Source organism: Abramis brama (genome assembly GCF_963993115.1).
Source record: "Abramis brama genome assembly, chromosome: 12".
Lineage (NCBI taxonomy): Eukaryota > Metazoa > Chordata > Actinopteri > Cypriniformes > Leuciscidae > Abramis > Abramis brama.
Window position 1 is genome coordinate 33,056,421 of NC_139974.1, and position 11,911 is coordinate 33,068,331.

The following is an 11,911-nucleotide window of genomic DNA, read 5'->3' on the forward strand; positions in this document are numbered from 1 at the left end:
GCAACGTAATACGCACATGACGACACGAGTTACCCCTCCCACTTCTGCTAGTTTTACTGAGATATCTTATCCCGTGCGAATTTGCCATTAATATTACAGATGTCCTGTGGTTAAATTACATTACTCCATCTACCCTTGTAAAGTTAATCCCGTATGAATAGGGCTTATGAGATACAAGTTCATAATAATGAGAAACAATGGTACAACAGCAAGATTTTAAATTGTGAAATATGCAAATCGCAGTTATAAAAAAATAAAGAGATATTAAGTCAAATCTTGATGTATAAAGTCACCTAAAGTAACTATAATGAAAAATAAAATCACAATTAGCCTATCTTTTTATTACTATTCTGACTCTGAGGTGGAAACAGGCATCCAAAAAGGAGCAACTGAGTTTTAAATTGACACTGAGGCAAAAAACTAAAAACTAAAGCTCCTTCATTGAGAAACCAAACTAACCTCAGAAAACAGTATTAGTCGTGGGTAGACCACAGGGAGTCCATGTAGCCCTCCAGTGTCAATATATCCCTCATTACGCATAACCAAAGTCTGTATCCTGATCTAGCCATGGAGAGGCTGACCTATGGTCCTGTTTCTCCCCTTTCCAACACTAAGTGAGACACCCATTGGCCACACATAAACATTCTCGTTCATCCAGTGAGAGTGATGAAACATAAGCCTCATTGAGGAATGTAGTGACCACACCAGTGTTTGCACAGTGAAATGTACCTTACCCACACACACACACACACAGAGAGAGCGGTCTGAAATAGGGACATTCAACATATGAGAGGCTTGAACAACCAAGTGTTGCAATAAACACAAATAGAGCATTTAACAGAATGCACAATATTTGACTTGATCCAAATGACTGAGCTGTACAGCTTGTTAATAACACTTTCAAGGATTTCTTAAATTCTTCACGTAAAATACTGTATAACAGCATAACAATTTGGAATGATATTAGGGTGAATAAAAAATGACAAAATTTTCTTTCTTTTTTTTAATTGAAGAGTAAATGACCTGCATCATTATGTGTCTTTTGAGTGTAAAAAAAAAAAAAACCTTGCCCCCAGTCACATTAATGTGAGGCCCACCTGTCACCAGTTGTAGTTTCTGTCACCCTGAGTGCCATAAAGGTATAAAACTAGCCTCCTGGACCAACAAGATCTCAATAAATATGTGTATCCAGTGACCATAACCAGGTCATCTTGGAGTCAGTCTGCTCACAGGAAAAACCTTGGCAATCCCCTCAATGAAGCACAAGAGATGGGAAAAGATTCCCAACCACCAACATCTCGGCAACTTTAAATCAACATAAACAAAATGCACCATGTACTTTTTTTTAAAACATACATTCCCTGGTCTTACTTTGAACAATTGATTAGGGCACGTTATTCCAAAGAAAACAAAAATATAACAGCTGGCTCCATCTATGAAATGACTTCTTCCAATTCACCAATTCACTCTTATTTATCAACTAATTTTAGACTTTATTGTTTAACTTTGGCTGTTAAGGTGCGGACATATTTAACGCTGTTCAGTATTTAACGTTGTTAGGGCAAAAGATTTCCCCTCGCACATGGTCACATGGATTCGCCAAGTTGACAAACAGAAAGCTGCTTAGTTTGTGAGTTGTTTCATACATCGCACACTATTATTGACAATAAACAATGGACTTTTTTTGCCTGCACATTCAACCCCTGCTGGTAGATGTTATAACTACAGCAATTTTTCCATTGAAAATCCGTTGACCATTAGCTGAAAAGACCATGAATGTCAATGCTGCTCCAGGCTGGTTTAACCACTTTGTTTACCATCAAAACGAAGATGAATTGCAAGCTACTCAAGCCCTGTTGGGGAAATAGCGGACCAGCATCCAAGGCACAGCTCAGGTGATTGGCTCAAAAACAAAACAAATGTATCCAGAACTGTGTGCCTAAGCAGCCAAATAGCAACACCCAGGTCATATATTTCCCAGGATGCATGCACCTGACAAGCAACTGCCATTGAAATGAATATAAATGAACGGACAGCGTTCTCCATGTATATTAGCCCTTCTTCTTAGGTACTACAAAGTGTAAGTAACATTCAGGAAGATCAGCCAGAGTGTAATCAGAAGAAAGCTGTGATGGCTAGTTGTAGCATCATTAACATAGTATTATCAGGATTTATCTGTCCAACAACAGTAAGGATGTGCAGCAGCACAAATCCCTTCAGCTCAACAGTGACGTGATTGATGGAAGTAATTACCACAAGGAGCTGCATTTAGATCTTCCTAATGGAGGGAGTATTGAGGGATACACCATCTGAGAGAATCAAAAGGATAAGCACTCTCCTCAACATCATGCCAAAAGATTTGCTTCCTCTCGTTTGGTTTCTGCACTGCCTTTTATGTTAGCCGTGCACAAAAACTGAACTTTTAATTGTGAGCTCTGGCGACAGTCAACATGCATTTACAATGCAGTATTTAATTTCAAAGACACTCACCGTATATTTCCCATTGACCAGGTGACGTATCTGTGCTTTTAACCACTTTAAAGTTAACATACCCATGACAGGCCATGATTAAGGGTGTCGCTCTAATACGGTTTTCTAAAAGCTACTTAAGATAGATCTGATCTAATGACTGTCTGCACGCTCCAAAATGGTTTTGATGAAATAATGAACATTCAACATAATGAAATAATGAATAGTGAGATCTAGCAGTATGGTCCACTGAGCAGGCTTACTTTTCACTGGTGTCTTTTCAGGCTTTTGCCTATGTATTTAAATGATGGCTGTTTTCACAAAGCCTGTCTGTAACTTCAGTTCCCCAGCAGACAGTGGAAAGGTAAATGCTTTCACAAAAGACTCTAGCACATCGTGTTGGCATCAGGTGATTTAAGCTTAGCTGAGATCATAAGCCTTCTGAAGGAACAAAGAGCTCAACAGGTAAGAGGAATGCTGGTTTGAGAGCAGAGCAAGGAGGTCTAGACTAACTGTAGAAAGCCATCTGCAGATCACTCACAAATTAAGAAAGGTAGGAGGGGGCAATGTGCTTAATTGTCACATTTATGACAAATATGACAATATTATTATTTTTGGGGGGGTGCGTGGATTGGGGGAATTAAATATGACCTTGACATTATGGTTTCCCCCTTAAGGTTTCCAATCCTAGACAGGTGATGGATGTCACAGGTCAGGTGTTGGGTGACTGGAAAAGAAGAGGTCTCATTGCATTTGGGCTCCTCCAGGCTGAAACCTTAGATATATCCTAAAATGATCATGTGAAATTCTTAAGGTCATTAAAACCTCTGTCCAAAGTGAGACAGGCCACTTCTGGGGACTCAGCTCTGTTCATTCAGCTGTGAGACAAGAAACTACAGTGTTTTGTTACAAAATCATTATACAACACTGCTGCAAAATACCATTTCTTATGTCGATTTTGTTGTTGTCTAGGGAGAGTACTTGTTCTAGTTTTGCTGTTGTCCAGGGAGAAAATATACAAGCCATTGTACAGTACAGTAGAATAATGAGCCTTTTGTAATTACTGTTAAGGTAAGTGGGTATTTGTCACAAGCCCCTCACATTCCATATGCACAGCAACTTGAGCCAGCACTGTCCCTGTGCCAATGTATGCTGAAAGACAGTGAATGCCCAACCTCACAAACAGAGATTTATTATCTCCATGTGCTTATGTCATTTAAAGACTAAAGAGCAATACATTAGCATGGCAATTCAAAAACCCAGCTAGAATAGAAAAACAACAGGAAACAAAAAACGTAGATGACCCGTTCTTCGTACTGGCAGCTTCTTTGTCCGTGAGTATAACCCGTGAGCCCTAAGATCAGTGGTGACAGCGAGACAGTGGGGGGCCGAGGTAGCCCACCTCTTTCCCAGATTTTTCCCTGAAACTAGCGTGAGCTCAGGGAGGAAGAATTCCATCAAACTCTTGCGGTGATTAAGATCTTTTCCTGCTCAATGACAGGTCCCGTAGCCTGTAACGTAAATACAGCCTGGAGCGGAGCCAAGCTGTCACTGATGCAGAAACTCAAACTGAGGGGTATGTCGCACCCCTAATCAGACGGGCAACTTCTGAGAGCCGCCTCGGTAAGGTTATGCAAGGAATTACCAAATGCTGTGAAAACCAGATGAAACCCAGAATGACCATGAAAATAACAGAATCATCGTCTCTCAACAAAGAGTGATCAACCGGAAACCCTTCCGATTTAAGAACAGACATACTCTAAACTTAAACTAGTGGATTATCTTACTTTTTAAGGCTTGAGAATTTTTTGGGGCAGTGCCAAAGTGTATTTGGACACTTCAGATACAGAATGTCCATACAATGAGTCAACAGGGTCCAATATCTTTCATTATATGAAAAAAAAACAACAAAAAAAACATTCTTCATAGTGTCATTCAGGTTTACAACAAACCTCGTTTTTGTCATGTAAAATCATCATACATAACAGATAGACATGTCATATATCATTGAAAAGTCTCAACAAACAGAATACAACAAGCATATTTTTTTCAGTTAGAGACCAAACTATACCAAGTATTTGTATGAAAAAGACAAGGCATGACAATGACATGCTGCTTGGCTAAAGCTATAGGACTTCCGGGATCCGATCGAGTCGCGATTATGACGCAGTGTTTTCCAACATCATATGAAAGTTGAACCAATGGAAACTGGATCTCAGGAATCCGATCGCGTCGCGATCATGACGCAGTGTTTTCCAACGTCATATGAAAGTTGAACCAATGGAAACTGGATCTCGGGTGTGGTGGGTAGGGACGTGTAGACACCAATCGGACACTGTTTTACAGCTGTCGCACTTGGATTGGTTTGATCGCTCAAGTCTCGATTTACCATGCGCCTTAGAATAGGAGCGCACAGCTGGAACAGCGCTGGAAGATCATAACTCATCCACCAGGATCTTATGACTTGTTGTTTATTCTATGTAATTTTACAGTGGCATTTACAGTAAGTAGGCTAGTTCTTACGTTCAGTAAAATCACATGTTGAGAGGATTTTTTTGGACCCTTGGTTAATTATGTTTCTAAATAAATGGCTAGCCTACCTAATCCATTGCATGGCTTGAAGACATTTAGGTGTGTTCTAATAGAAGTGGCGCTGTATGAAATCAAAGTACCGCAAGAGCGATTAGAAAGCAGATGGCGTAATACTTAACTACAGCGCGCTCGCTTCATTTTTCCTCGTGTGTCTATGCACTCTAATGATGACCTTACTTAATCGACCATCCATAAGTTTTATTGATTACCCTGTGTCCCACCTAATTGCTAAGGCTCCCTAGTGGGCCTCGTCCCCTGTAAGAGAACCATGGATTTAAATCATTAACAAACACTTTTTGCAAAATGTTTTACCTCAATCATGCAGCCCTATACCACTTAGAAACTAAAGTTAAATATTCACTGTCACTTATATTTGCCATGGTATGAACGGTATGTTAGATCAATTACAGCTACAAAAGTTTCTGGATGGAGGTTGTAGTTCACAATACGGCTCTTATCAGTTCTGGCTTCCTTTTTTTACACCTCCACTAGTTAAACAAACACATGGGGCACAAAGGACTACATGCAGTCAAGTAAACACAGAGAACATGCCTTCACACACACATAAGTTTATGCATACTGAACATGAAGTTTGCTTTGTTCAGGCACTGAAGGGTATTTGGCCATGTAATCCTTGGCAGTTTACACTGAGCACACATTCATCTTTCTTGTCACCGTCTCTACAGGAGGTACTGGTTTACCCTTTCTGCTCCTAGTTGGTACATTATCCTAACAATGCTCCCCGTGATGTAATTTCATCCAACAGAAGTTCTCTTGTGATTACATGTAACTCAGTGTCTCAGTTTTGATGATGTCTCCATACAGGGCATATATAATGTGTTTTTACAGTACAGCTTTGTATCCCTGACAAAATGTATTTTCTAGTACATGAGAGGGGTAGCGGAGGCTTTGCATATGGAATGTAACTTTGGCCCAATTGTGTACTTAACTGAACACACACAAAAAAAAATCTCTTACTTTCACCACCTTTCAGAGGTTCACAAAAGTGCAGATGGCACAGAGCTTACAAAAGCACGAGGGCTCAAACTAATAAACTAAAGCAGAGAAAGTATTTTTAGCCAATTATCGCTGAAATCTTTTCTGGAAAACTACACTTTGTCCTTCAGAATAAGGACACGGCTAGCACAAATATGCAATAACAAGCCTTCTTGTCACATAAGTTTAAAAGCATTCTGATCAGATCAAAGACTTAGTAATTTCATAAATCCTGTCCTGGCTTAGGCTCAAAATTCAAGACCATAGTTAAATTGAAACACAATAAATTATTATGACTGTTATTATGAGTGTTTTTAGCTGACTTAATTGCAGTTTCAGCCTATAAATTAGTGTGTTCAAAAAGTTTCAAGTGTGGGCCTAAATAGAAGGTTAAAAACTTTTAAATATTTTAAAAAGTATTTATTACATTATTATTTCATATTACATTTTTGGAGTGTCGCACCACAATTTTTCTGCATGTTTCTGAATGATGTTATTATTTTGGTGCGCAAACAATTCTAAGGAATTATAATTAATTTATTAATAAGTCAATAAAGATTAATAATAAATGATTATGACAAACTACTTTGTATGGTTTACAAAAATGTATTCTTGTAATCATGCTTTTTTTCTTCATTACTACATCACATTTTTTTAGTAGTTTAAGAAAAACAGAGAAAGCTATTGTCAACAAGGTCTCATATGTTGCATGAGTGGGCCAACGGGCAAAAACACATTAAGACTGATCTTGGCCTGGCAGGATAACAGCAGTAATTACACAGATGTGAATGCAAGACTGATATCAGAGAGGATAACTGGGGAGATCAGTGCCTGCGTGTGTGTGTGAGTCACTAAATAAGCTCTGAAAACGCTTTCTCGTCAACATAGAGCTTTTATTTCCTCCCATTATCATGCTCACCCCCCAGAGAGGGCACACACCTGACCTCTGCACTCAACCTTCCTGTCCTTCACACAATATTCCAACCTGAGATGATAATGGCACTTTCACATTCAAACATCACGCAACACAATGAATGTTGGCTATCGAGTACTTTTTGATTCAGCTCCAATCCCCATGGAACAAATCAAAGAACCATCTCTTTTTTGGAAACAATTTCAAAGTGGTCTCCAACTGTGCTTATCACACTGCAACAACCAGACTTGTGCATACGGTCTAGAAAACTTGTCAGTTGCAGGCAAGACAACATTTTACATTTGTATCAGGGCAATTCCGCGCAAAACTGTCACATCCATAACACCAACACAATGCCATGGTATTTAGTTGGCGTTATGGATGTGACAGTTTTGTGTGGAATTGCCCATCATCATTATATGAAGTTTTATGTAACAAAATTCGGGAGGAGAACGTTCAGGTAATCAACCAATCAGCACAAGAGGAAGCCGGCATAAATATAGTCTTCCCTCACCTCTGTCCCATGACAGTTTCACAGCATCCCTCCACCACCCCATCACCTCACTCTTGGCTGGTTTTCTTTCGGGCCAAATTCCAAGCTCGGAGCCCTCTCCCGGACAGCACACCAAATACGCATAAATTTCTACATCTGATTTCATGTACGTGTGAACTCGTGAATGTTTATAGAGAGAGCACAATCATGTTTGACAAAACTGAGGTTGGGGGAAGGGTTGTGACTAAGGCCACTTTGACCATCTATTGTCCAGAATCTTTAAAGCTCTGAAAATGGTCCTATTACCCAAATGTCCACTGAATGGCCGATTAGCATGTCTTCTAACACTGACCTTTCAGCCTTATTACCATCAGCCATCCTAGTGATCCCTGCTAACTAGTGAACTTTAAACAACATTTAGCAATTTATTGCAGACGTTTAAGCAATTCCCATCACAATACAAAAGCAACTTCAATTAGAATGAAGCACCCATCCATCCAACCATCCACCCTCGCCCTCTGTATGGTTGTGAAATAGCATTAACTTGAGCAATAGTAATTCTAATCATGTCAAATCTAAAGGCTTGTCTCTAACCAAGTGCCTGGGGAGGGTTTTGAGTGTATAGCTGTTATATGTGTGTGAAAATCACATGAAAACAAATGTCTCACATGCTTTAAAACCAAAACACTGTTCTTCAGAACAGCACACGTGTAGTTGTGTCACCATTACCTAGGTGAATCCTGTTATTTAATGACGAATGGAAATCAGCTAACCTAGTAAGATTATAGCAATGCTGTACTATAATAGATTACAAGTTAAAATCAGACTACAGAACTGGGATGTTTCACTGCTTTTATCATACCGATACTGGCATTTTTCAAAAGCCAAAGGACTGTTTGAAAGAGAGACTGAGGCCGAATTTACCTTGTAAGCAAGAAAAAAAGGCACATGGATTCTAATATTCTCAGATCTGTTTCAGGCCTCAATCATATGTGGAAATAAATCTGATATGAACCATATACGTGCATTTGCGTCTGCCATGCAAGCGGACAGATCGGATATTCCCATCAATGCGAGTCGTACGCCATTGAAAAAGCGACTGTGTGACTCAGGTGGACACCAACCGTGATCACATGCAACAAGGGCTCTTCTCTTTTCTTCTCCACCTTAAGACATAAGCATCTAAACATAAGCGTATGTGGGGCATGAGCAGATTGTACGAAAATGTATGAATGATACTGTACAAACTAATTCATACAAACTAGCCACTAATTTAAAAAAGAATAGTTACAAATTGCCATGAAAGTGTGTAGCCGTTTCTTGTACAACTGCGTAACTCGCTGCTTAACTACCATAATATGGGGTTGCTGTCCCATGCAAGCGGACAGATCGGATATTCCCATCAATGCGAGTCGTACGCCATTGAAAAAGCGACTGTGTGACTCAGGTGGACACCAACCGTGATCACATGCAACAAGGGCTCTTCTCTTTTCTTCTCCACCTTAAGACATAAGCATCTAAACATAAGCGTATGTGGGGCATGAGCAGATTGTACGAAAATGTATGAATGATACTGTACAAACTAATTCATACAAACTAGCCACTAATTTAAAAAAGAATAGTTACAAATTGCCATGAAAGTGTGTAGCCGTTTCTTGTACAACTGCGTAACTCGCTGCTTAACTACCATAATATGATGCATCATTGGAGGAATTACCTAGTTAGACAACTATTCCCAAAACCATACTAGTAAATATGATGCACTTCTGTTCTTTAAACCATAACTGTTGTTAATGGCTGAAGTTCCAACCAAACGACTTTGCAAAGCTTTTTGCGAATGTTCACACAGAATCGTTGAACTATGTTGCTAATAACAGAACTGGCAATGTTGGCTAACAATGCTTTTGGGAAAGGCACCCCGGAAAGCAAGGAAATGTAAAGCACGGAGGGTACCTGGAGTGGAGTGATATAAGCTGGTGATGGGTAATCTTTGCTTCACTCATATGCTGTTCCAAACTGGCTTTCAGTCTGTGCATTGTTCGGGGACACACAAGACTTGAAGAAATAAATTAAAATATAAATGAAAGCATATACAACCTTTCTTGTATTATGACAGAAAATGTCATAGCCTGCACTGATGTCAGTAAAAATGTATTTTATTGTACTAAATAAATGTTGGATTAGGTCAAACAGTTTTTCATAATTGTTCTTCACTAATAGGAGAAGCTTGCACACCATCCTCTCAAATAACCTGAAACAAAGTTTCACTCTTATTCATTCATCAGAATATGACCTTGGCAAATACAGAACAAACTTCCCTGACACTAACTTAACATGGCAACCACAGTTCACGGAAAAATACCATAATTACTACAATGATCGCCAATTAAACTGAAGCATCTTAATTTGCCATCATTGCCATCTAAAAAATACATTCATTAAAATAACAGAAGCTTAAATGACATAAATATACTGAAGTACACTGTTTAAACTTTAAACGGCACCCATATTAGTTTATTTTACTTTAACTGTAGCAAACATGGCATTCTGACGAAAACTCTTTACCATGGTGAAGTGTTGTAGTTGAGGTTTCAGACAGTGTTCTGGTTAACCTTTAGTACATAAAACGGAAAAGTAGCCTCCTTTTTTTCCCCCAAATCCCACATTGGTTTATTTAAGTGGTTGGTGTGGGTTTTGATGATTAATAACCCCGCCGAGAAGTTTCTTTGACCCGGACTCACCTGAGATACGAGCGGGATGAGTGTTTGTTCCACCGAACGAGTTTGGATTTCCAGCCCGCAATCAAAGTTCCCACCGCCGCACGGAGACGAAGCCATTCCCGCCGATCCGACCCCCACGAGTGCTCACGACAACACTGAGTTTTGGAGTCTCTCAATGCCGCAAGCGTTTGTTTGGTTTAGTTTAAAAGCAGCGTGTGCTCTGCACTGTAATCCACGCGCACTCGCTTCTGAGTGTCGGACTGCTCATGTAGGGTACATGCAATATAGCAAACTACAAGCACAGGACTGACTGACTGACTGACTGACTGACTGCTGCAGGCAACCGCTGGCGAGTGCGAGTCTCCGAGAGCGACACAGACCCAGAGAGAGACCGCGCGCGGGTGTGTGTGTGCGCGCGCGATCACAAGGAGACTGTGCGCAGGCAGCACAATAGAGGGACAGTGTCTTTATCTATGCATTTTACTTTCTGTTCATTATTGTTTTTGCCTTTTTCACTTTTACCTTCGCTTCACATTTCATCTTATTGTTTTAGTTATTCATGCAGCTTTTAGTCAATATCTCAGTTCACTTTAATCATAAAGTGTAGGCTACTCAAAAGTGGACAAAACGATTTTTAGTACAGTGTTTCCCAACCTGTGTCTTACATAACAGTCAGCCCCACCAGTAAGCCTTTAACTCAAATAATATTAAAATGACAAAATTATTTAAATGATTAGCCTACAATTAACAAATCTTAAACAATGTTTAGCTCCTTAAAAGTAACTAATGAATTAACCACAAATAATAATGACTGTACCTTAATCTTACAACCTCATAGTTATATTTTAATAACTTTTAATTCATATTTTATTATTATAAAATATAATTAAAAAAAATATATGAAAAAAAATTAAACAGTGTATTATAAAGCCTATTTACTTATTTAGCACTTTTCAATTTATTCAGTTTCTCGTTTAACAAAATACAATTAAAATATTTCCAAAAACATATATGGAATTTGCCTGAAATAGACCAAAAAACTGAAGACACATCTTGTATTGGCACTTCCAATTTTTTATCCAATAAAATCTAATGACATCCACACACAACATGACAACATTTGCTAAATTTTTGGTCAGCACTATATTCATTGCACACAAAACCTGCAAAAGCTTTAGTAGGCCTAATATAAATGTACAGTTATTTGTTGCACCAATACAGCACAATAAACTGAAATCACTGAGAGCAGTTTAAATTGAAGGGTTTCACTGCCTTGCAAAAGTTTTTTTGTAACACAATGAACATGATGCAACTGTTGCGATCTGAATTATTATTCCCAAGGTGCATAATGTATTTCCACCATCTCACACCAGCTCATGCCCGTGCGTTTCTGTGGTGCTGCTGAAGTAACAATAGTCCATTTATTAAATGCTAATTGAAGTTACTAATCTCATCACAAATGCAGACCGTGCCCCAAATGTCTCAGCCTGTGATTTTCTCAGTCTCTTTAGAATGAAATGAGGCGATTCAGTGTTTCTCAACTGTTTCTAACGGGCTGTAAAACTCGTCTGCAAACATATTTCTAAAAGGTTGGGATAGACATCATGTTTTATGCAGGACAGTCTTATTCACAAAGGCTGTGGAAGCCTAGAGGTGTTCAGGTTAGAAAGCGATTCCCCCTGAGACTGATCTTCTCAGGAGATTAACTGTAAATTTACTTTAAATTAA

At 39.1% G+C, this 11,911-nt stretch overlaps 1 protein-coding gene across 2 annotated transcripts in view; it reads right to left on the reverse strand.

Annotated features, from left to right (window-relative positions):
• Nucleotides 1–10,565, reverse strand: part of ctnnal1 (catenin (cadherin-associated protein), alpha-like 1) — a 64,436-nt gene extending 53,871 nt beyond the window's left edge. For both annotated transcript variants that reach the window (XM_084131282.1, XM_084131281.1), the window contains exon 1: nucleotides 10,205–10,565. In XM_084131282.1, the coding sequence (XP_083987408.1) occupies nucleotides 10,205–10,300 (96 nt within the window). In that variant the 5' untranslated portion in view covers nucleotides 10,301–10,565. The remainder of the gene's footprint in view (nucleotides 1–10,204) is intronic.
• Nucleotides 10,566–11,911: the final 1,346 nt, after the last annotated feature.